Source organism: Nerophis lumbriciformis, linkage group LG03 (assembly GCF_033978685.3).
Source record: "Nerophis lumbriciformis linkage group LG03, RoL_Nlum_v2.1, whole genome shotgun sequence".
NCBI lineage: Eukaryota > Metazoa > Chordata > Actinopteri > Syngnathiformes > Syngnathidae > Nerophis > Nerophis lumbriciformis.
The window spans coordinates 6,111,488-6,139,219 of NC_084550.2; the positions used below are offsets into that span (position 1 = coordinate 6,111,488).

A 27,732-nucleotide genomic window follows, 5' to 3' on the forward strand; every position below is an offset into this window, starting at 1 on the left:
TATAATAGTAATAAAATAATTATTGATGTTATCATTATTGTTATTACTATGTTTTATTTGTAATATATTATTATTTGTATTTTTATTATAATATCGACAATAAAAGTTTTACTTTTATTATTATTATTTCATTATTATTCACATTAAATTATATGTATTATTATTCATAAGTTTTACTGTCATTATTAAATTACTGTCTTATATTTTGTATTTATTATATTGTTATTATTACACAACAACAACAATAACAACTTTATTACATGTGGAAATTGGTTTAAAGCTGAATTTATATGAAATATAAAGTGCACACTATCCACAAATTAATTAAGGAATATAATAATAATTATAAAAGCTAGAAGTCCTACAAATATCATTAATATATTTGTTTGTACCTCAGAAAAATAAATACATAAAAATGCTTGTGTTGGTAAATGAGCAATACTACTACTACTACTACTAATAATAATAATAAATAATTGTTTTTAATAATTGTATTTTGTATTTGTTATTTCACAATACATATGTTATAATAAATCATAACATATAAATGACATAAAATATAAAAATTAAATGAATATACATGTATGAAAAAATTGACTCATATTTTTGAGTGTGTTGTTTAGTTTAAAATGTATTTTATATCACAATAAGTACACAATAATAAATAATTGTTAGCAAATGTATAACAAATTATACGAATAAATAAATAATGACAAATTTAATTATTTAAAAATACAAATGTGTAAACTTCAGTTTATTTTTATACTCATGTATCTTTATGAATTTAAAAAAATTTATGAGTAAAAAAATACATAATTGTTAAAACCAATAAATACTTATCTAAATGACTATTATTACTATTATCACATTTGTTCCATAATAATTGTAGGTTATTTATTGTAAAATATTAAGAAATTAGTTTATCTAACATAATATCCTAAAATACTGCCATTATTCTATTATTATTATTATTATTATAATCACTGCTATGTTGGAATTCGTATTAATATTGATACTGTTGTTGATATCATTCATTATAGTTTGACTACTTTTGGATTGTTTTGTGTCATGTGTGTGTGTCCTCTCAATTGCTCTGTGGATTGCTATTCTGAATGTTGCTGGGCCGGGTTTGGTTTTGGAATTGGAATTGTGTTATTATGGTATTATTATGTATTATTTTGTTTGACTGATCAATTTAAAAAAAACTAAAAAAGAAATATATATAAAAAAATATACATATATATATTTTTTTCTATATCTATATATATATATATATATATATATATATATATATATATATATATATATATATATATATATATATATATATATATATATGTATGTGTGGGAAAAAAAATCACAAGACTATTTCATCTCTACAGGCCTGTTTCATGAGGGGGGGTACCCTCAATCATCAGGAGATTTTAATGGGAGCATTCGCATACCATGGTTTATATAGGGCACAGAGTGGGTGGGTACAGGCTGGCCTAGGGGCGTGGTGATTGGCTCATGTGTTACCTAGGAGGTGTTTCCGTCTATGGCGGCATGCTGTGACAATTTCGCTGCGCTTGTTGAGGGATGACAGGTCTGGACGGTAAATAATAAACAGTTTCTCTTTCAAGCATAGGTTGCATCTTTTATTACCACTATTGTAAGGTGTGCTGGATGCAACAACATGGCAAATTCTTGCATCCAGCACACCTTACAATAGTGGTAATAAAAGATGCAACCTATGCTTGAAAGAGAAACTGTTTATTATTTACCGTCCAGACCTGTCATCCCTCAACAAGCGCAGCGAAATTGTCACAGCATGCCGCCATAGACGGAAACACCTCCTAGGTAACACATGAGCCAATCACCACGCCCCTAGGCCAGCCTGTACCCACCCACTCTGTGCCCTATATAAACCATGGTATGCGAATGATCCCATTAAAATCTCCTGATGATTGAGGGTACCCCCCCTCATGAAACAGGCCTGTAGAGATGAAATAGTCTTGTGATTTTTTTTCCCACACATACATATATTGCGCTCTACTACGGTATCGAGCACTATTTTTTGGATAACCTTATTAAGACATATATATATATATATATATATATATATATATATATATATATATATATATATATATATATATATATATATATATATATATATATATATAAATATACATACATATATAAATATATGTATATATATATATATATATATATATATATATATATATATATATATATATATATATATATATATATATATATATATATATATATATATATATATACTTTATTTTTATTTTATATATTATTCTATATATATCCATCCAACCATTTTCTACCGCTTATTCCCTTCGGGGTCGCGGGGGGAGCTGGAGCCTATCTCAGCTACAATCGGGCAGAAGGCGGTGTACACCCTGGACAAGTCGCCTGCTCATCACAGGGCCAACACAGATAGACAGACAACATTCACACTCACATTCACACACTAGGGCCAATCTAGTGTTGCCAATCAACCTATCCCCAGGTGCATGTCTTTGGAGGTGGGAGGAAGCCGGAGTACCCGGAGGGAACCCACGCAGTCACGGGGAGAACATGCAAACTCCACACAGAAAGATCTCGAGGCCGGGATTGAACTCACGACTACTCAGGACCTTCGTATTGTGAGGCAGACGCACTAACCCTTCTCCCACTGTGCTGCCCTATATATATATATATATATATATATATATATATATATATATATATATATATATATATATATATATATATATATATATATATATATATATATATATATATATATATATATATATATATATATGTATGTGTGGGAAAAAAAATCACAAGACTACTTCATCTCTACAGGCCTGTTTCATGAGGGGTTCCCTCAATCATCAGGAGATTTTAATGGGAGCATTCACATACCATGGTTTATATAGGGCACAGAGTGGGTGGGTACAGGCTGGTGTAGGGGCGTGGTGATTGGCTCATGTGTTACCTAGGAGGTGTTTCCGGTAACACATGAGCCAATCACCACGCCCCTACACCAGCCTGTACCCACCCACTCTGTGCCCTATATAAACCATGGTATGTGAATGCTCCCATTAAAATCTCCTGATGATTGAGGGAACCCCTCATGAAACAGGCCTGTAGAGATGAAGTAGTCTTGTGATTTTTTTTCCCACACATACATATATTGCGCTCTACTACGGTATCGAGCACTATTTTTTGGATAACCTTATTAAGACATATATATATATATATATATATATATATATATATATATATATATATATATATATATTATTAGTAGTAATAGTAGTCGTAAAATAATTATTATAATTATTATTATTTAAAAAAAAAAAAAAAAGTTAGTTCTGATGCATTATTATTTCGCCTAAGTCCAAAACAAAAATTGTTTTCATCTTAGTATCGCTAAATATTACAACAATAATAATAATAATAATGATAATAACAATAATGACTGTGTGACAATGAAGAATGTTCAAATGTGAATACAACGTTTTTTTGAAGGCCACAGTTTGACCCTGGAACAGATCATTGAAAGGTTACAGGGCTGGGAACGGTGCTTGACCGTGGAAAAGCCAGGTTCTATTTCCACGGTGCCAAGTCGGTTCCATGTGTGCTGCTTGGGGACAAAAGAATAGGAACCCCCTTACCAGGATCTCCTTGCCCATGCCGCTGTGTGCCAGGTTGGGCTTCATGCCGCTGCCAATCTGCCACACCATCACCTCAGCGGGCTGACTCTTGTAAGGCCACTCACGTGCGTGTAACTCGTACCAGATGGTCCTGCCGGGCACACACACACCTTCAAGTTGGCAAACTGGAGCAGGTTCTCCAGGTTCTCCTTGATGACATTAGCCTCAATTTCTTTTTTTCTCTTCAGAAACAACACATTTTGAATTACTGCTCACCATATTAGCATTTATAACGAACCCCTCCCCCCCTGAAAGTCACATTAGAGAGTGCTAAAAATAGAAGGAAGTGATAGCTGATGAATATGCAAAAGTGCTCCAGGGGTGACCTCCAGGTGGCACGGGGGCTCACGGAGCAGCTGGACCTTGTGTGCCAATGCCAACACCCAACACCACGTGTGCCTTCGCTGTCAAGGAGCGCAGGCTCCGCCCCCACCAACCACTCAGTAATGGCAGTCCAGGATCAACTTTGAATAACATTTGGTGTGCTTGAGAAGCTGAGTGGGACTCTGGGTGTGAGGCCGCACTTTCTGAAGATCAATCTTTTTCCTATTGAACTGAAAATGTAGAGTGACTTTTTATTGAAGAACTGTTGTACTTGCCAACCCTCCCGAATTTTCCGGGAGACTCCCGAAATTTAGCGCCTCTCCCGAAAACCTCCCGGGACAATTATTCTCCTGAAAATCTCCCGATTTTCAGCCGGAGCTGGAGGCCACGCCCCCTCCAGCTCCATGCGGACCTGAGTGAGGACAGCCTTTTTTTTTCATGACGGGAGGACAACAGGGTGACAAGAACTAAATCATCCAGACTAGAGTTTAATTGTATTACTATCTTTATCTTACCTAAAAATAAATACATTTTTTAATTTAAAAAAATAAATAAATAAATACATTTTTACTATATTTTGCTAAAAACATCAACATTAATTGTATTTTTATTTGTATTTTTTCTGACTCCTTATTACATCCAGCCATAGATTTATACATTAAAATAAACATATTGGAAATAATTAATTTTAAATGATCATAATAATTCATTTAAAATGACCATATTTAATTATTAAAATAATTGCTTGTTTATCAACAATTTAGCATTTTATTCATTACATTTTGAAGCTCTCAGAAGCCAAGTTATGTTATATTCCTTAAGATTTATTTATGCAAGTTTGAAGTATCAATCATCTAAAAACAGTTTTGTTTGCATATTTTCAGGATATATATATATATATATATATATATATATATATATATATATATATATATATATATATATATATATATATATATATATAATTTATATATATATATATATATATATATATATATATATAAATATATATATATATATATATATATATATAAAATATATATATATATATATATATATATATATATATATATAAATATATTATATATTAAATATATATATATATATATATAAATATATATATATATATATATATATATAATTTATATATATATATATATATTTATGTATATGTATATGTATATATATATATATATATATATATATATATATGTTGAGCTCGTAGGACTAGATAGTACAATCCCTCAGATTAATCAGCAGTTAGTGTTGAGTGGGGGGTGGGGAGTTAGGGGCAAAAGCTTCACTGGGGTCTTCAGGTGGGCACCCTCCTTCATTGGTGTTTCGTTGATAGGCCCACGACACCTCCGGAGGGCTCAACGGCGACATCTGGCGTCCCAGGTGTGCCCCCCTCTGCCTTTACCCCTAGATGTCATTTAGCAGCCCAGTTTGGGTCCTTTCTCTTGAACCATATCCATCTGCTACCTCGTTCAGCCGCATCCGACAGCGATTTGACAGCCCGCCGGAAGGCCTGACCTCTTAATCCCATTCCTTTGAGGAGCTTGGTTGTGGACGTAGCAACAAAGCCTCTGCACCCGACTTCAACTGGAAGCACTCGGGCACGCCAGCCGCGCTGCTCTGCCTCGGCTGCTATGTCCGCATACCTCAGTTGTTTGCGCTCATATGCCTCACCAACTGCTGCTTCCCATGGTACAGTTAGTTCAACAATGAGCACAATCTTCTGGGAGGTTGACCACAAGACCAGGTCCGGCCTGAAGCTGGTTGTAATGATTTCAGGCGGAAAGATGAGTTTGTGGTCCAAGTCAACCTGCATTTTCCAGTCCCGGGCAGAGTCCAGAAGGGTTGCCTCCACTCTTGCAGATGGTTTTGGTGGGAGTTGTCCTGCTCTTACAAACTGAGTGGTGATTGGGTGACTAGGGATTGGGGGAGGGAGGGCCTTGTTGTTATTTCTCCTTTCCTCCAGAGTGATCGCCAGTTGTCTCAAGACCTGGTTGTGCCTCCAGGTGTAGCGGCCTTGAGACAAACTGATTTTACAGCCGGTGAGGATGTGATTGAGTGTTGCAGGGGTTTGACAGAGTGCACAAGAAGGATCTTCTCCAAACCATTGGTTTAAGTTCTTGGGTGTGGGAAGAACATCGTAGGTGGCTCTGATGATGAAGCTGATTTGGCTCCCTTCCATTTCCCACAGATCCTTCCATGTGAGCTTACGATGCTCCAGGTTTTCCCAGCTAGTCCACTGTCCCTGTTTGGACTGTGCCACTGCTGTTGCACATCTGTCTGCCTCCTCTTGTTGTCGAACCTGATCAACCACCAGCTTTCTCCTCTGGGCTGATGTCGCCTTGTGCCATGTGGGTCGACTAGCCCCAAGTCCAAACCCACCTCTTCCGTGCTGCACTTGTCCCACTATGTCTCCATGCCTGAGAGCAGATTTGGCTTGTTGCACGGCCTCAGATGGGATCCATTTCCTCCCGGTTGTCAGTCTGGGAGCAACCGCTCGGATCACCTCATCTTGAGACTCAGTCAGTGTCATGCTCAGCCTCACCTTGGTGCATTTAAACTCCTCCGTGAGGCTAGAGATGGGCAGTTCCAGGGCACCATGGCCATATAGGCCGATGTTACTGAGGCACCGTGGAAGGCCAAGCCACTTCTTGATGTATGCACTGACTGTTCTCTCCAGCTTCTCGACTTTGGACATGGGGATCTCATAGACCGTTAGTGGCCACATCAAACGGGGGAGCAATCCAAACTGTATATATATATATATATATATATATATATATATATATATATATATATATATATATATATATATATGCATATGTATATATATATATATATAAAATATATATATATATGTATATGTATATGTATGTATATATATATATGTATAAAATACTTGACTTGGTGAATTCTAGCTGTCAATATACTCCTCCCCTCTTAACCACGCCCCCGCCCTCAACCACGCCCCTGCCCCCCCTCGACCACCCCCCACCTCCCAAAATCGGAGGTCTCAAGGTTGGCAAGTATGACGTAAACCTTGTTTAGTAGCACTAAATGTGAGGAAATTCAATCCTTTTTATGTTTGCTGCACATCTTGAAATACAGCCTGCAAGTCCAAAGTCACCACAACTTGACTTTCATACAAAAACCAATTCCAATATCTACTGTAGTTCTGTTCATCTGCAAGAAGTAACAATTGCATTAAAAAGCCATCTATCAGGCAAAAAATTGTTTTTTTTAAATGATTACAAACATTCTTTTCACTTCCGATACAATACCGATATTGGAGCTTTCAGAATTGGCCGTCAGCACAATGTTTACATACATTTATTATTTTGTAGTGTGGAATGTTAGAAAAGGTTCAGAAGTAAAATGACTGAAACAAAGAACGTTAGTAAAACAAACACGAAACTGTGGCATGAAACCAATAGCATTAACTATGGCATAGAACAAACACGAAACTGTGGCATAAAACCAATAGCATTAACTATGGCATAGAACAAACACAAAACTGTGGCATGAAACCAATAGCATTAACTATTGCATAGAACAAACACGAAACTGTGGCATAAAACAACTAGCATTAACTATGGCATAGAACAAACACGAAACTGTGGCATGAAACCAACAGCATTAACTATGGCATAGAACAAACATGAAACTGTGGCATGAAACCAATAGCATTAACTATGGCATAGAAAACACACAAAACTGTGGCATGAAACCAGCAGCATTAACTATGGCATAGAACAAACACAAAACTGTGGCATTAAACAACTAGCATTAACTATGGTATAGAACAAACACGAAACTGTGGCATGAAACCAATAGCATTAACTATGGCATAGACCAAACACGAAACTGTAGCATGGAACCAATAGCATTAACTATGGCATAGAACAAACACGAAACTGTGGCATGAAACCAATAGCATTAACTATGGCATAGAACAAACACGAAACTGTGGCATGAAACCAATAGCATTAACTATGGCATAGAACAAACACGAAACTGTGGCATGAAACCAATAGCATTAACTATGGCATAGAACAAACACGAAACTGTGGCATGAAACCTATAGCATTAACTATGGCATAGAACAAACACGAAACTGTGGCATGAAACCAATAGCATTAACTATGGCATAGAAAAAACACAAAACTGTGGCATGAAACCAATAGCATTAACTACGGCATAGAACAAACACAAATCTGTGGCATGAAACCAATAGCATTAACTATGGCATAGAACAAACACGAAACTGTGGCATAAAACAACTAGCATTAACTATGGCATAGAACAAACACGAAACTGTGGCATGAAACCAATAGCATTAACAATGGCATAAAACAAACACGAAACTGTGGCATGAAACCAATAGCATTAACTATGGCAAAGAACAAACACGAAACTGTGGCATGAAACCAATAGCATTAACTATGGCATAAAACAAACACGAAACTGTGGCATGAAACCAACAGCATTAACAATGGCATAGAACAAACACAAAACTGTGGCATGAAACCAATAGCATTAACTATGGCATAGAACAAACACGAAACTGTGGCATGAAACCAACAGCATTAACAATGGCATAGAACAAACACAAAACTGTGGCATGAAACCAACAGCATTAACAATGGCATAGAACAAAAACAAAACTGTAGCATGAAACCAATAGCATTAACTATGGCATAGAACAAACACGAAACTGTGGCATAAAACAACTAGCATTAACTATGGCATAGAACAAACACGAAACTGTGCAATGAAACCAATAGCATTAACAATGGCATAGAACACACACAAAACTGTGGCATGAAACCAACAGCATTAACTATAGCATAGAACAAACACGAAACAGTGGCATGAAACCAATAGCATTAACTATGGCATAGAACAAACACGGAACTGTGGCATGAAACCAATAGCATTAACTATGGCATAGAACAAACACGAAACTGTGGCATGAAACCAATAGCATTAACTACGGCATAGAACAAACATGAAACTGTGGCATGAAACCAATAGCATTACTATGGCATAGAACAAACACGAAACTGTGGCATGAAACCAATAGCATTAACTATGGCATAGAAAACACACAAAACTGTGGCATGAAACCAGCAGCATTAACTATGGCATAGAACAAACACAAAACTGTGGCATAAAACAACTAGCATTAACTATGGCATAGAACAAACACGAAACTGTGGCATGAAACCAATAGCATTAACTATGGCATAGAACAAACACGAAACTGTGGCATGAAACCAATAGCATTAACTATGGCATAGACCAAACACGAAACTGTAGCATGGAACCAATAGCATTAACTATGGCATAGAACAAACACGAAACTGTGGCATGAAACCAATAGCATTAACTATGGCATAGAACAAACACGAAACTGTGGCATGAAACCAATAGCATTAACTATGGCATAGAACAAACACGAAACTGTGGCATGAAACCAATAGCATTAACTATGGCATAGAACAAACACGAAACTGTGGCATGAAACCTATAGCATTAACTATGGCATAGAACAAACACGAAACTGTGGCATGAAACCAATAGCATTAACTATGGCATAGAAAAAACACAAAACTGTGGCATGAAACCAATAGCATTAACTACGGCATAGAACAAACACAAATCTGTGGCATGAAACCAATAGCATTAACTATGGCATAGAACAAACACGAAACTGTGGCATAAAACAACTAGCATTAACTATGGCATAGAACAAACACGAAACTGTGGCATGAAACCAATAGCATTAACAATGGCATAAAACAAACACGAAACTGTGGCATGAAACCAATAGCATTAACTATGGCAAAGAACAAACACGAAACTGTGGCATGAAACCAATAGCATTAACTATGGCATAAAACAAACACGAAACTGTGGCATGAAACCAACAGCATTAACAATGGCATAGAACAAACACAAAACTGTGGCATGAAACCAATAGCATTAACTATGGCATAGAACAAACACGAAACTGTGGCATGAAACCAACAGCATTAACAATGGCATAGAACAAACACAAAACTGTGGCATGAAACCAACAGCATTAACAATGGCATAGAACAAAAACAAAACTGTAGCATGAAACCAATAGCATTAACTATGGCATAGAACAAACACGAAACTGTGGCATAAAACAACTAGCATTAACTATGGCATAGAACAAACACGAAACTGTGCAATGAAACCAATAGCATTAACAATGGCATAGAACACACACAAAACTGTGGCATGAAACCAACAGCATTAACTATAGCATAGAACAAACACGAAACAGTGGCATGAAACCAATAGCATTAACTATGGCATAGAACAAACACGGAACTGTGGCATGAAACCAATAGCATTAACTATGGCATAGAACAAACACGAAACTGTGGCATGAAACCAATAGCATTAACTACGGCATAGAACAAACATGAAACTGTGGCATGAAACCAATAGCATTACTATGGCATAGAACAAACACGAAACTGTGGCATGAAACCAATAGCATTAACTATGGCATAGAAAACACACAAAACTGTGGCATGAAACCAGCAGCATTAACTATGGCATAGAACAAACACAAAACTGTGGCATAAAACAACTAGCATTAACTATGGCATAGAACAAACACGAAACTGTGGCATGAAACCAATAGCATTAACTATGGCATAGAACAAACACGAAACTGTAGCATGGAACCAATAGCATTAACTATGGCATAGAACAAACACGAAACTGTGGCATGAAACCAATAGCATTAACTATGGCATAGAACAAACACGAAACTGTGGCATGAAACCAATAGCATTAACTATGGCATAGAACAAACACGAAACTGTGGCATGAAACCAATAGCATTAACTATGGCAAAGAACAAACACGAAACTGTGGCATGAAACCAATAGCATTAACTATGGCATAAAACAAACACGAAACTGTGGCATGAAACCAATAGCATTAACTATGGCATAGAAAAAACACAAAACTGTGGCATGAAACCAATAGCATTAACTACGGCATAGAACAAACACAAATCTGTGGCATGAAACCAATAGCATTAACTATGGCATAGAACAAACACGAAACTGTGGCATAAAACAACTAGCATTAACTATGGCATAGAACAAACACGAAACTGTGGCATGAAACCAATAGCATTAACTATAGACGAAACCTAAAACTAATTTGTATACTCTACCCTTTAAATAGACCCCTTTTTAGACCGGTTGATTTGACGTTTCTTTTCTTTTCTCCTTTGCCCCCCTCTCCCTTGTGGTCCAGAGTCGGGACCCGGGATGGACCGCTTGCCTGTGCATCGCTTGGGGACATCTCTGCGCTGTTGACCCGTCTCCGTTCGAAATGGTCTCCTGCTGGCCCCACTATGGACTGGACTCTCACTATTATGTTAGATCTACTATGGACCACGTCCATTGCATCCGGTCTCCCCTAGAGGGAGGGGGGGGGGGGGGGGGGGGGGGGGGGGGTCACCCACATATGTGGTCCTCTCCAAGGTTTCTCGTAGTCATTCACATCGACGTCCCATTGGGGTTGTGAGTTTTTCCTTGCCCTTATGTGGGCTCTGTACCGCAGATGTCGTTGTGGCTTGTGCAGCCCTTTGAGACGCTTGTGATTTAGGACTATATAAATAAACATCGATTGATTGATTGAACTGTGGCATGAAACCAATAGCATTAACTATGGCATAGAACAAACACCAAACTGTGGCATGAAACCAATAGCATTAACAATGGCATAGAACAAACACGAAACTGTAGCATGAAACCAATAGCATTAACTATACACGAAACATAAAACTCATTTGTATACTCTAGCCTGTAAATAGACCCCCTTTTTAGACCAGTTGATCTGCCGTTTCTTTTCTTTTCTCCTCTGCCCCCCTTTCTCTTGTGGTCCAGAGTCGGGATCCGGGATGGACCGCTTGCCTGTGCATCGGTTGGGGACATCTCTGCGCTGCTGACCCGTCTCCCCTCGATGGTCTCCTGCTGGCCCCACTATGGACTGGACTCTCACTATTATGTTAGATCCACTATGGACTGGACTCTCACTATTATGTTAGATCTACTATGGACTGGACTCTCACTATTATGTTAGATCCACTATGGACTGGACTCTCACTATTATGTTGGATCCACTACGGACTGGACTCTCACTATTATGTTAGATCCACTATGGACTGGACTCTCACACTATTATGTTAGATCCACTATGGACTGGATTCTCACTATTATGTTAGATCCACTATGGACTGGACTCTCACTATTATGTTAGATCCACTATGGACTGGACTCTCACCATTATGTTAGATCCACTATGGACTGGACTCTCACTATTATGTTAGATCTACTATGGACTGGACTCTCACTATTATGTTAGATCCACTATGGACTGGACTCTCACTATTATGTTAGATCTACTATGGACCACGTCCATTGCATCCGGTCTCCCCTAGAGGGGGCGGGGGGGTCACCCACATATGTGGTCCTCTCCAAGGTTTCTCATAGTCATTCACATCGATGTCCCATTGGGGTTGTGAGTTTTTCCTTGCCCTTATGTGGGCTCTGTACCGTGGATGTCGTTGTGGCTTGTGCAGCCCTTTGAGACACTTGTGATTTAGGGCTACATAAATAAACATTGATTGATTGATTGAACTGTGGCATGAAACCAATAGCATTACCTATGGCATAGAACAAACACGAAACTGAAACCAGGAGGAAGGCTCGTAAATCTCCACTGTGACTTCAAAGCGGACAGATGGCAGGATCTGCCCAATTTCCAGACGAACTCTTTTTGAAGTATTTTACGAACTCTTTTTTAATTATTTTACGAACCATTTTTGAACTATTTTATGGAACTCTTTTTGAACTATTTTACGACCTCTTCTTTTGAACTGTTCGGTAACCAAAGGCAACGCTGTTTACGACCCACTTCCCTCTGGAAGCAGCTGTGGTCAGGTGGGGGGAGAAAGTCAAATAAAGAAGGAGTGCAATCTTTTGGCAGAGCACGGGTAACACTGTAAGAGGTTGCAGGTCGACGCGTTTTCTCCTCAATATTGAGTCCAAATTGAATTCTGCCTCTGTTTGATTCTTTGCCTCTTGTCTTGTTTAATAGATGTCATCAGTGTTTGAACCTGACACCTGCCTCTGGTGTTCGGGACACGCACTTGCTCTAACCAAGAGACTATTATTTAAGCCTGTCTTTGCCAGTTAGTCGTCCTGGCGACATTGCTCTTTTCATGCCACGGGGGGAGGGGGGTGGGGGGTCACCCACATATGTGGTCCTCTCCAAGGTTTCTCATAGTCATTCACATTGATGTCCCATTGGGGTTGTGAGTTTTTCCTTGCCCTTACGTGGGCTCTGTACCGCGGATGTCGTTGTGGCTTGTGCAGCCCTTTGAGACACTTGTGATTTAGGGCTATATAAATAAACATAGATTGATTGATTGAACTGTGGCATGAAACCAATAGCATTACCTATGGCATAGAACAAACACGAAACTGTGGCATGAAACCAATAGCATTAACTATGGCATAGAACAAACATGAAACTGTGGCATTAAACCAATAGCATTAACTATGGCATAGAACAAACACGAAACTGTGGCATGAAACCAATAGCATTAAACTATGGCATAGAACAAACACAAAACTGTAGCATGAAACCAATAGCATTAACTATGACACAGAACAAACATGAAACTGTGGCATGAAACCAATAGCATTAACTATACACGAAACCTAAAACTCATTTGAATACTCTACCCTTTAAATAGACCCCCTTTTTAGACCGGTTGATCTGCCGTTTCTTTTCTTTTCCCCTTTGTCCCCCTCTCCCTTGTGGTCCAGAATCGGGACCCGAGATGGACCGCTTGCCTGTGCATCGCTTGGGGACATCTCTGCGCTGTTGACCCGTCTCCGTTCGAAATGGTCTCCTGCTGGCCCCACTATGGACTGGACTCTCACTATTATGTTAGATCCACTATGGACTGGACTCTCACTATTATGTTAGACCTACTATGGGCGACGTCCATTGCATCCGGTCTCCCCTAGAGGGGGCGGGGGGGTCACCCACATATGTGGTCCTCTCCAAGGTTTCTCGTAGTCATTCACATCGACGTCCCATTGGGGTTGTGAGTTTTTCCTTGACCTTTTGTGGGCTCTGTACCGCGGATGTCGTTGTGGCTTGTGCAGCCCTTTGAGACACTTGTGATTTAGGGCTACATAAATAAACATCGATTGATTGATTGAACTGTGGCATGAAACCAATAGCATTAACTATGGCATAGAACAAACACGAAACTGAAACCAGGAGGAAGGCTCGTAAATCTCCACTGTGACTTCAAAGCGGACAGATGGCAGGATCTGCCCAATTTCCAGACGAACTCTTTTTGAAGTATTTTACAAACTCTTTTTTAACTATTTTACGAACCATTTTTGAACTATTTTATGGAACTCTTTTTGAACTATTTTACGACCTCTTCTTTTGAACTGTTCGGTAACCAAAGGCAACGCTGTTTACGACCCACTTCCCTCTGGAAGCAGCTGTGGTCAGGTGGGGGGAGAAAGTCAAATAAAGAAGGAGTGCAATCTTTTGGCAGAGCACGGGTAACACTGTAAGAGGTTGCAGGTCGACGCGTTTTCTCCTCAATATTGAGTCCAAATTGAATTCTGCCTCTGTTTGATTCTTTGCCTCTTGTCTTGTTTAATAGATGTCATCAGTGTTTGAACCTGACACCTGCCTCTGGTGTTCGGGACACGCACTTGCTCTAATCAAGAGACTATTATTTAAGCCTGTCTTTGCCAGTTAGTCGTCCTGGCGACATTGCTCTTTTCATGCCAGGGGGGGGTGGGGGGGGGGGGGGGGGTCACCCACATATGTGGTCCTCTCCAAGGTTTCTCATAGTCATTCACATCGATGTCCCATTGGGGTTGTGAGTTTTTCCTTGCCCTTACGTGGGCTCTGTACCGAGGATGTCGTTGTGGCTTGTGCAGCCCTTTGAGACACTTGTGATTTAGGGCTATATAAATAAACATAGATTGATTGATTGAACTGTGGCATGAAACCAATAGCATTACCTATGGCATAGAACAAACACGAAACTGTGGCATGAAACCAATAGCATTAACTATGGCATAGAACAAACATGAAACTGTGGCATTAAACCAATAGCATTAACTATGGCATAGAACAAACACGAAACTGTGGCATGAAACCAATAGCATTAAACTATGGCATAGAACAAACACAAAACTGTAGCATGAAACCAATAGCATTAACTATGACACAGAACAAACATGAAACTGTGGCATGAAACCAATAGCATTAACTATACACGAAACCTAAAACTCATTTGAATACTCTACCCTTTAAATAGACCCCCTTTTTAGACCGGTTGATCTGCCGTTTCTTTTCTTTTCTCCTTTGTCCCCCTCTCCCTTGTGGTCCAGAATCGGGACCCGAGATGGACCGCTTGCCTGTGCATCGCTTGGGGACATCTCTGCGCTGTTGACCCGTCTCCGTTCGAAATGGTCTCCTGCTGGCCCCACTATGGACTGGACTCTCACTATTATGTTAGATCCACTATGGACTGGACTCTTACTATTATGTTAGATCCACTATGGACTGGACTCTCACACTATTATGTTAGATCTACTATGGACTGGACTCTCACTATTATGTTAGATCTACTATGGACAACGTCCATTGCATCCGGTCTCCCCTAGAGGGGGTCACCCACATATGTGGTCCTCTCTAAGGTTTCTCATAGTCATTCACATCGATGTCCCATTGGGGTTGTGAGTTTTTCCTTGCCCTTATGTGGGCTCTGTACCGTGGATGTCGTTGTGGCTTGTGCAGCCCTTTGAGACACTTGTGATTTAGGGCTATATAAATAAACATCGATTGATTGATTGAACTGTGGCATGAAACCAATAATGACGCCAGGACGACTGACTGGCAAAGGCAGGCTTAAATAGTCCTCTGATTAGAAGCAGGTACTCGTCCCGAACACCATGGGCAGGTGAAAATCATAAGTAGCCATGGTAACTAAAACAAACTCAGGTGTCAAACAGGAACTAAAAAGAGCCCAAAACTAACAGAACATAACAAAAACATGATCCGGACCACGGATCATGACAGCAGCTGAGAAACAGATCTTTTTGGAGGTGCTCGCTGGCCCCGATGGTTACGAAACCAAACAAATGTCTTGTACACGTATGAGAAAATCAGGAATGCTGAAATGAGACCTCAAACATTGCCTGGACTAGGAACTAAGCCGGATTGTGCCTGCCTCCTTCCTAATAAAAAAGACTTGTATCTGCTCGTCATGCACGACCGTGACATTAAAGTGTCCCCCAGCGGGATCACGACAGGAAATAATTGAGACGTAGTGCCTTGACTTAACTTAAGTCGGTGCATAGCAAGGTAGAGTGCCCACTCCCTGTCCCTTTAACGTGGACTGAGTGGGAAATCAATACTGATCCTAAGGTTCCGTTGCACCAAAACAGCTGCAAGGACTCCCCGCTGCCCATTTGAGCCTCGCTGACAGGCTTAAATTGCTCGTCTGATTCGCTCGGGCAGCCGCGTCTAAAGCTGCGAGGCCGAGTCTTGGCTCAGCCGGTAATGCTCCACACGTGCAGGGACACAAATAAGGAATGGCGTCGGGGGGGTGGAGGGGGGGGCAGAGGGGGGGTTACTTACCCAAAGGCGAAGACGTCGGACTGCTTGGAGAAGGGAAGCTTGTCCTCCTCGGTGTCCGGAGAGAGCTGCTGGATGATCTCTGGAGCCAAGTGACACAACCAGCCGTTTGGGATCCTCAGTTTGTCTTCTCTGCGGCTACGCAGCAAACAAGCACACATTTGTTTATTAAAGAGCTTGCGGCAGAGACATTGTCGTGTTTTTTTTGTTGTTTTTTTTTACCTGTTTTAAATACCTGTCAGAGGCGCCACAGTATTTATGTTTATGCTGTGCGTGTGTACCTTTAATGCTAACAAGCTACCGTATTTTTCGGAGTATAAGTCGCACCGGAGTATAAGTCGCACCTGCCGAAAATGCATAATAAAGAAGGAAAAAACATGCATAAATCGCACTATGAAAAAAACTGCGACTTATAGTCCGAAAAATACGGTATTTGTGCGTCAGTGTCATGATCTGTGGTCTGGATTATGTTTTTGTTATTTTCTGTTAGTTTTAAGACCTGTTTTTGTGCACCCTTGTTTGTCTTAGTTTCCATGGCGACTTATTAGTTTCACCTGCTGTTAGAATAATTGTTTCTAAATGATCACAAAAGCTTTGTATTACATTGAGTTCCTGGCTGGGGGACGGGAGCTGTCTTTGGGGGCCTACCAGGAGGAAGGCTCGTAAAACTCCACTGTGACTCCAAAGCGGACAGATGGCAGGATCTGCCCAATTTCCAGACGAACTCTTTTTGAAGTATTTTACGAACCCTTTTTGAACTATTTTATGGGACTCTTTTTGAACTATTTTACGACCTCTTCTTTTGAACTGTTCGGTAACCAAAGGCAAGGCTGTTTACGACCCACTTCCCTCTGGAAGCAGCTGTGGTCAGGTGGGGGGAGAAAGTCAAATAAAGAAGGAGTGCAATCTTTTGGCAGAGCGTGGGTGACACTGTAAGAGGTTACAGGTCGACACATTTTCTCCTCAATATTGAGTCCAAATTGAATTCTGTCTCTGTTTGATTCTTTGCCTCTTGTCTTGTTTAATAGATGTCATCAGTGTTTGAACCTGACACCTGCCTCTGGTGTTCGGGACACGCACTTGCTCTAATCAAGAGACTATTATTTAAGCCTGTCTTTGCCAGTTAGTCGTCCTGGTGACATTGCTCTTTTCATGCCACAGTTTCATGCTTGTTTCATGTCCGATTCCAAGTTTTTGCTAGTTATTTGTTTCATGCCACAGTAAGTCTTGTTTGTTCTATGTCCATAGTTCAGGCTAAGTGTAAGCGTCTATGTTTCCTGCGTTAAGTTTTATGTTCCCTAGCCTCTCGTGCAATCGGCACGCTTTCCTTTTGTTTTAGTTCCTGTCTTTTGTCATGTGTAGGATTAATTAATTAATCCTACACATGACAAAAGACATTCATTGATTGATTGGTGTGGGTTCACAGTGTGGCGCATATTTGTAACAGTGTTTAAGTTGTCTATACGGCCACCCTCAGTGTGACCTGTATGGCTGTTGACCAAGTATGGGTTGCAATCACTTGTGTGTGTGAAAAGCCGTAGATATTATGTGATTGGGCCGGCACGCAAAGACAGTGCCTTTGCGTGCCAACTGCTCTGTACTTCTCCCTACGGCCGTGTACCACTCCGTACAGCGGCGTTTTAAAAAGTCATACATTTTTACTTTTTGAAACCGATACCGATAATTTCCAATATTACATTTTAAAGCATTTATCGGCCGATGATATCGGCAGTCCGGTATTATCGGACATCCCTAGTAAACAATTTGAACATGATCATTTATAAACGTAATTTCACTTGATCAAGCCTTGTCCAACTACATAGTAATAAAAGTACATATGATTCCTGCTGATATCGTATCGTATAAAAAGATACGGGGACACCTTGTAATTAGAAGAACATCATTAAAAAGACACTTTGGCATAATTGTGGACCTCTTAAAACTCTTTTTGACTTCGGTCCGCACTGGTCTAAAGGCATACTTGCCAACCTTGAGACCTCCGATTTCGGGAGGTGGGGGGTGGGGGCGTGGTCGGGGGTGGGGCGGGGCGTGGTTGGGGGAGTGGTTAAGAGGGGAGGAGTATATTGACAGCTAGAATTCACCAAGTCAAGTATTTCATACATATATATATATATATATATATATATATATATATATATATATATATATATATATATATCTACATCCTGAAAATATGCAAACAAAACTGTGTTTAGATAATTGATACTTCAAACTTGCATAAATAAATATTAAGGAATATAACATAACTTGACTTCTGAGAGTTTCAAAATGTAATGAATAAAATGCTATAGTTGTTGATTAACAAGCAGTTATTTTAATAATTAAATATGGTCATTTTAAATGAATTTTTATGATAATTTAAAATCAATTATTTCAAATATGTTTATTTTAATGTATAATTCTATGGCTGGATGTAATAAGGAGTCACAAAAAAATACAAATAAAAATACAATTAATTTTGATGTTTTTAGCAAAATATAGTAAAAATTTATTTATTTAGTTTTTTTTTTTAAATTAATAAATATATTTATTTTTAGGTAAAATAAACATAATAATACAATTTATCTCTAGTCTGGATGATTTAGTTATTGTCACCCTGTTGTCCTCCCGTCATGAAAAAAGGCTGTCCTCACTCAGGTCCGCATGGAGCTGGAGGGGGCGTGGCCTCCAGCTCCGGCTGAAAATCGGGAGAATTTCGGGAGAATATTTGTCCCGGGAGGTTTTCGGGAGAGGCGCTGAATTTCGGGAGTCTCCCGGAAAATTCGGGAGGGTTGGCAAGTATGTCTAAAGGAGTCACACCAGTTTGATCACGTCTACTGTTAAATCTGCTACAATTTTACCCAAAAAATAAAAAATAACATTTTTTTTATAAGCTTATTGCATCTTCATCACCTGCCGGCTTGTAGAACCCCAGAGATGGTGAAGAGTCCGAAATCGGTGATGACCACTTTGCCGTTGTCGTAAAAGACATTCTTGGACTTCATGTCCTTGTGTAGGATGCCTTTAGCATGGAGGTAGCCCATCCCCTGTGCACACACACACACATTTTGATTGATTGAAACTTGTATTAGTAGATTGCACAGTACAGTACATATTCCGTACAATTGACCACTAAATGGTAACACCCCAATAACTTGTTTAAGTCTACGTTAATCAATTCATGGTACACATATATACTATCATCATAATACAGTCATCACACAAGTTAATCATCAGAGTATATACATTGAATTATTTACATTATTTACAATCCGGGGGTTGGGGCGGGGTGGGTTAGGTTTGGTTGCTATCAGCATACTTCAGTCATCAACAATTATATCATCTGAGAAACAGTGTAGGTCTGACTTGGTAGGATATGTACAGCGAGCAGTGAACATAGTGAGTTCAGAAAGCATAAGAACAAGTATATACATTTGATTATTTACATTTGATTATTTACAATCCGGGGAGGTGGGATGTGGTGGGGGGAGGGTGTTAGTCTAGGGTTGTAGCTGCCTGGAGGTGTTCTTTTAGTGCGGTTTTGAAGGATAATAGAGATTAGGGATGTCCCGATCCAGGTTTTTGCACTTCCGATCTGATACCGATACCGATACTGACCGATACTGGCCTATCCGAGCATGTATTAAAGTTTAAAGTTATTTACCCGACTTAGTTGTCAGAATCATGTTGAAAAGGGTTTTAGTACTCTTGATAACAACTAGCCAGCTGAATTAGGGGAGTTTGAATAATACACAATGGTTGGTAACAAGAAACTGACCTGTTTATTCAAGGATAAACACAAAATAGACAAAATTATACATGACAAACAGAAATGGCATCATTGAACTAGGGCTGGGCGATATGGCCTTTTTTTTAATATTGCGATATTTTAAGGCCATATTGCGATACACGATATATATCTCGATATTTTGCCTTAGCCTTGAATGAACACTTGATGCATATAATCACAGCAGTATGATGATTCTATGTGTTTTGATTGATTGATTGAGACTTTTATTAGTAGGTTGCACAGTGAAGTACATATTCCGTACAATTGACCACTAAATGGTAACACCCCAATAAGTTTTTCAACTTGTTTGAGTCGGGGTCCACTTAAATTGATTCATGATACAGATATATACTATCAGATATATACTATCATCATAATACAGTCATCACACAAGATAATCACATTGAATTATTTACATTATTTATAATCCAGGGTGTGGAGGGTAAGTGTCAAAAAAACAGCCAAAAGAGTTTGATATGAGAATAAATCTAAAGTTAAAATATAGGGTAGAAATGCACCCATTTGCTGGAAATGTAGTCTTGATTTTCAAAATGTTCTTTCAAAGCTTGCATGTCTACATTAAAACATTCTTCTTCATACTGCATTAATATATGCTACTTTTAAACTTTCATGCAGAGAAGGAAATCACAACTAAAAAAATCACTAATTTTTTCATACGGTGTTGATGTGGAAATTTTTGCCTCGGCATTTTGATGGTGTGGGCGTGTGGCACCGAATGGAGATAAGCGTCTCGACAGACGTCACAATATTTGAACAATGATGACGAAAACTGTTGTCTCTGTCGTGTCCGTGTGTTGAAAATTGTTATGCGCTTATTTTTTTATTAGATTTTGTGCGTGGCATAGATTTGCTATGCGCAGAGGACGCTTAAACAGTGCGCAATTGCACAGGCGAGCACCTTAGAGGGAGCGTTGCTCGCACGGCTGCGCTAGCATCACAGCTAACGTTAGCCATGCTGCTGCCTCTCTGCTCGGGGAGGACGTATACGTATGTGACGTATGACGTGACAGCATGTGACGTATGACGTGACAGTATGTGACGTATATCGTGACAGTATGTGACGTGTGTAAGAAGGTGCGCTTGCTGTCTGTGAGAGGGAGACACAGGAAAGAGTGAGAAGAGCCTGTCGTGTAATGCCAGTAGCTAAAAGCAACTGCGTGAGAATCCACATACGTGTGGATGTGTTGAAGGTGTGCTGGAAAATGCGGAACGGAAATTAGGGAGCAGCAGAAAAATGGAATGTATTACTTAAATCGGTGCGTTGGAAAACACGGACCAGAGTTTTTTTTGGATCTGGATCGGCATTTTCCCATGCCTTGCCGATACGCAATTTTTGGCAAATATCGGGAGCCGATCCGATCCAAATATCGGATTGGGACATCCCTAATAGAGATGCACTTTCTTTTACACCTGTTGGGAGTGCATTCCATATTGATGTGGCATAGAAGGAGAATGAGTTAAGACCTTTGTTAGATCGGAATCTGGGTTTAACGTGGTTAGTGGAGCTCCCCCTGGTGTTGTGGTTATGGCGGTCATTTACGTTAAGGAAGTAGTTTGACATGTACTTCGGTATCAGGGAGGTGTAGCGGCTTTTATAGACCAGGCTCAGTGCAAGTTGTTTTACTCTGTCCTCCACTCCGAGCCAGCCCACTTCTAGTGGGTAGGAGTGAGGTGTGATCTGGGGTGGAGGTCTAGAAGTAACCTGACTAGCTTGTTCTGGGATGTTTGGAGTCTAGATTTGAGGGTTTTGGTGCATGCGTAATCGAAAAAGAGTTGGATGAGAGTTCCCGCTAAAATCTTCAAGGTGCTTTTGTTGACCAGAGAGGAGATTCTATAGAGAAATCTCATTGGTTTTAGTGAAGTTTTGAAGGAGGATAGAGATGCACTTTCTTTTACACCTGTTGGGAGTGCATTCCATATTGATGTGGCATAGAAGGAGAATGAGTTAAGACCTTTGTTAGATCTCAATCTGGGTTTAACGTGGTTAGTGGAGCTCCCCCTGGTGTTGTGGTTATGGCGGTCATTTACGTTAAGGAAGTAGTTTGACATGTACTTCGGTATCAGGGAGGTGTAGCGGATTTTATAGACCAGGCTCAGTGCAAGTTGTTTTACTCTGTCCTCCACCCTGAGCCAGCCCACTTTGGAGAAGTGGGTAGGAGTGAGGTGTGATCTGGGGTGGAGGTCTAGAAGTAATCTGACTAGCTTGTTCTGGGATGTTTGGAGTCTAGATTTGAGGGTTTTGGTGCATGCGTAATGGAAAAAGGGTTGAACGAGAGTTCCCGCTAGAATCTTCAAGGTGCTTTTGTTGACCAGAGAGGAGATTCTATAGAGAAATCTCGTTGGTTGGTTGACCTTTTTGATTACCTTGGTTGCCATTTGATCACAGGAAAGATTAGCCTCTAGAATGGAACCTAGGTAGGTGACCTCATCCTTCCTGGTGATAACAATGTCACCCACTTTTATAGTGAAGTCACTGACTTTCTTAAGGTTGATGTGGGACCCAAATAGGATGGATTCTGTTTTACCCAAGTGTATGGATAGATTATTGTCAGCGAGCCAGATGCAAATCGTCCAGAGTTGGACACACACACCCACACACACTTGGAATAACAGAATAAAAGGATAGAGTTGTTGTTGTGTTACTGTACGTTACCTTGACCATCTCTTGTGCAATCTGTCGAGTCTTGTTGACATCCAGGACAACCTTGGCGTCCCTCACCACGGAATACAGAGTCCTTCCTTTACACAAACTGAGAGACGGAATGACACTTCAGAGCCTTGACGACACAACGCAACACAACAGAAACACTTCTTGCCTTTAGCCTCTGTGTTGCCGTCCTAACCTTGACTCTAGCCTACTTGCATGCTAACTAGTACTATCCTCAAGAGTGGCAAAACAGTATTCTGTCAACATCGCTGACATTTCCATGAAATATTTCAACTTTCCAAGGTGTTGCAGCCCTTTTGTCCACGTTGTCACTCGTCAACAAAGCCATTCACAGTACGTCGCTTCTTTTTACGCTTGTAAGACGGATACGCGTGCAACTTGAAACATTGCCTGTACACCCCAAACAGATTATTTTATATTCCCACTGGTTTTTTTGGCCCTCGGTGTATTGTCAAAATTCATTCGTTCAAATACTGAAAAATGAAGGCTACAGTCGCGATCAAAATGATAAAGAACATGATGTCATGGCTGTCTTGAGTTTCCAATCATTTCTACAACTCTTATTTTTTTGTGATGTATTGATTGGAGCACATATTTGTTGGTTACAAAAAACATTCATGAAGTTTGCTTCTTTTATGAATTTATTATGAGTCTACTGAAAATGTGAGCAAATGTGCTGGGTCAAAAGTATACGTACAGCAATGTTAATATTTGCTTACATGTCCCTTGGCAAGTTTCACTGCAATAAGGCGCTTTTGGTCAAAAAGGTGAGGCCTTTAATCCCAGGAACACCATGCCTACCGTCAAGCATGGTGGTGGTTGTCATGTCTGTGTAATCATGTTTTGTTTTAGTCATGTTTTGTTTAGTTATTGGACTCTTTAGTTTCTGGCTTTTCACTCCCTTGTCTTGTTTCCATGATTACCCATTAGTTTCACCTGTTCCACGTTTGGACTCATTGTGCACTCTTGTTTGTCACCATAGCAACCCATTAGTTTTCACCTGTCACGTCACGCACCTGTTTCACGTTTTGAGTCACGCACCTGTTTTCGTTAATCATGTCTGTAGTATTTAAGTTCATTGTTTTCAGTTTGTCTGTCTGGCGACATCATACCCCTGTCACACTCTGTTTACCTCTGCGTACTTCATGCCCTGTCCAAGTAAGTTTTTTCGATTCATGCCACAGTTAGCGACTTTTGTTCATGTCCTTAGTTTTTGCCCACGTGCAAGTATTGGTTTCATTTGTCAAGTTTGTACTTCCGACCTTGTGCGCGCCTTTAGTTTGTTCTTTTTGTTATAGTAAAATTAAATATGTCTTCACCTTCACGCCATGTCTGGTCCAAATGTTCATTTGCACCACGGGAGAACAAACCACGCCATAGTCCAAGTCCTGACAGTGGTGGTATTATGCTCTGGGCCTGTTTTGCTGCCAATGGAACTGGTGCATTACAGAGAGTAAATGGGACAATGAAAAAGGAGGATTACCTCCAAATTCTTTAGGACAAGCTAAAATCATCAGCCCGGAGGTTGGGTCTTGGCCGCAGTTGGGTGTTCCAACAGGACAATGACCCCAAACACACGTCAAAAGTGGTAAAGGAATGGCTGGAATGAAGGTTTTAGAATGGCCTTCCCAAAGTCCTGACCTAAACGTGTGGACAATGCTAAAGAAACAAGTCCATGTCAGAAAACCAACACATTTAATTGAACTGTACCAATTTTGTCAAGAAGAGTGGTCAACAATTCCAGCAGAAGCTTGTGGATGGCTACCAAAAGCGCCTTATTGCAGTGAAACTTGCCAAGGGACATGTAAGCAAATAGTAACACTGCTGTACACTGCAAAAACTGAAATCTAAGTAAGATTAAATCTTTCAAATAAGGGTGATATTTGCTTATTTTCTGTCTGATAAGATAATTCTTCTCACTAAGCAGATTTTATGTTAGAGTGTTTTACTTGTTTTAAGTGTTTTGCTCCTAAATGATCTCAGTAAGATATTACAGCTTGTTGCTGAGATTTGATGACCTATATTGAGTAAAACATGCTTGAAACTAGAATATCAAGTGTTGCAAAGCTGTGTCATCAACACTCACAAGTAGAAAACTACTTTTTTAAAGTAATCATTTCTTATTTCAAACATGAAATAAAAAAAATCATGACTTTGACACAATTGTGTCTCATAATTAAAACAGATGACAGCCAAATGGACTTTGCTGTTTTATTTTCAATGAAACAATAGAAAATAGGTACTCATATAGTAGTACAGTTGGCACAGTACAGTAAACTGACAGTTAATATTTAAACATTTAACATGTGACATTTCTAACTATTGTGACAGAAATAGTTCATGCACAAATATATATATATATATATATACATATATATATATATATATATATATATATATATATATATATATATATATATATATATATATATATATATATATACCGTATATTACCAAATAGTAGCCCGGGCGTTTATTTCACAAAATCGATTTTGGAGACAGGCGTTTAAAAGAAGCAGGCGGTTATTTGCACAAGGCTTTTATTTATTTTTGCACCAGCCTGCACCAGGCCATTATTTGGTTACAATGGTTACTGTCCAGTATTTTTTTTTCGTACAAAAAACTTTAAATGTAAAAGCTATTGTAAACATACAAACAAAAAAATAAGAGATAAACATGAGGTCGGCTATCAAAAAAGGAGATCAACAAGGCCTCTACATGGCAGTAGTGCAACAATTGCCAAATAGAATACCAATATTAAAAATAAATAAACTTTTTAAATAAATCAACCTACCAGGAAAAATAAAATTATGGTACCAAGTACTCAAGTATAAAACCCACCATCAAAACAGAACAATAATACTGTCACTTAAATAAAATAAAGGCTACAGCACTCCAAGTTTTAAATAAAGCAGCATACAGGAAAAATACAATTATGGTACCAAGTACTCTATAAAACCATCAAAACAATAATACGGCAGCAAACGCAACCCCAGTAGCATTTTAATCTAAATTATGCAAATAATAATAATAATAAATAATAATATTAATAATAATAACTAAATAATAATTAATAAATAATGTATTTATAAATAAATAATAATAATAATAATAATAATAATAATAATAATAAATAATAATAAATAATATTTGGACATAGGCGGTTATTATTGTCAGGACTTGATCTTGGGAGTTTACTTTTCCAGGATGCAACGGAAAGTTGGCACGGGCGAGACGGGAATTAAGGTACATGATTTATTATTATCAAAAAAAAGGAATAAATGAAAGCGCGCACAGTGGCGGAGAACAAACTATGAAAAACAAAAAGACTATAAACATGGAACCAAAACTTACTTTGACAAGGGACATGAAGCAGGATCTTAGAGGAATGGACAGAGCATAAATGTGGTGTGAGGTCGTCAGGACGAACAACAGAAAATGAATGAACTTAAATACTTATGGACATGATTAACAACAGGTGCGTGACTCAAAACAGGTGCGTGACATGACAGGTGAAACTAGTGGGTAACTATGGTGACAAAACAAAACTGCACAAAAAGTCCAAAAATAAAACCTGATCACACAGACATGACAATTATGGGGTCAGACCCCGGGCGGCTATTAGGACATGGGCGGTTATTTGCCCAAGGGCATTTATTTGGTAATATACGGTATATAAATATATATATATATATATATATATATATATATATATATATATATATATATATATATATATATATATATATATATATATATATATATATATATATATATATATATATATATATTCCTTGCGCACTAATGACTGAAAGAGCATACACTTGGCGCGATGATGTCATGTTATCGATGAAAAAATACATTTTTTGGCAATATGATTTGCCTGAGCGGCTAGTAGACCCCGAGAGTACACTGCAAAAACTGAAATCTAAGTAAGATGAAATATCTCAAATAAGGGTGATATTTGCTTATTTTCTGTCTGATAAGATCCTTCTTCTCACTAAGCAGATTTCATGTTAAAATTGTTTTCCTTTTTTAACTGTTTTGGTCCTAAATGATCCCAGTAAGATATTACAGCTTATTGCTGAGATTTGATGCTTGAAACTAGAATATCAACTGTTGCAAAGCTATGTCATCAACACTCACAAGTATAAAACTGCTTTTTTAAAGTAATAATTTCTTACTTCAAGCATGAAAAAAAAAAAATCATGATGCCGAGCGCATATCATTATGTCAAGATAATGGCACTAGCATTTACTTCATTTAAGAATATTTTTCAACATATTGAGCAAAAAGGTCTAATTTTTTTCTATCAAGAAGAGTGCACTTGTTATTAGTGAGAATATACTTATTTTAAGGTGTTTTGGGGTTCATTGAGGTTAGCTAATTTTACTTGTTTTGGAAAGTCTTGACAAGCCGAATTTTCATGTTCTATTGGCAGATAATTTTGCTTA

At 38.9% G+C, this 27,732-nt stretch overlaps 1 protein-coding gene across 3 annotated transcripts in view; it reads right to left on the bottom strand.

The window, feature by feature from the left end:
• LOC133578218 (kinase suppressor of Ras 2-like) overlaps positions 1–27,732 on the bottom strand; it is a 383,282-nt gene that overhangs the window by 51,697 nt on the left and 303,853 nt on the right. For all 3 annotated transcript variants that reach the window (XM_061932475.1, XM_061932483.1, XM_061932465.1), the window contains 4 exons: positions 23,264–23,360; positions 19,713–19,846; positions 16,803–16,937; positions 3,681–3,810 (listed from right to left, as the gene is read on the bottom strand). In XM_061932475.1, coding sequence (XP_061788459.1) covers positions 3,681–3,810; positions 16,803–16,937; positions 19,713–19,846; positions 23,264–23,360 — 496 coding nt within the window. The remainder of the gene's footprint in view (positions 1–3,680; positions 3,811–16,802; positions 16,938–19,712; positions 19,847–23,263; positions 23,361–27,732) is intronic.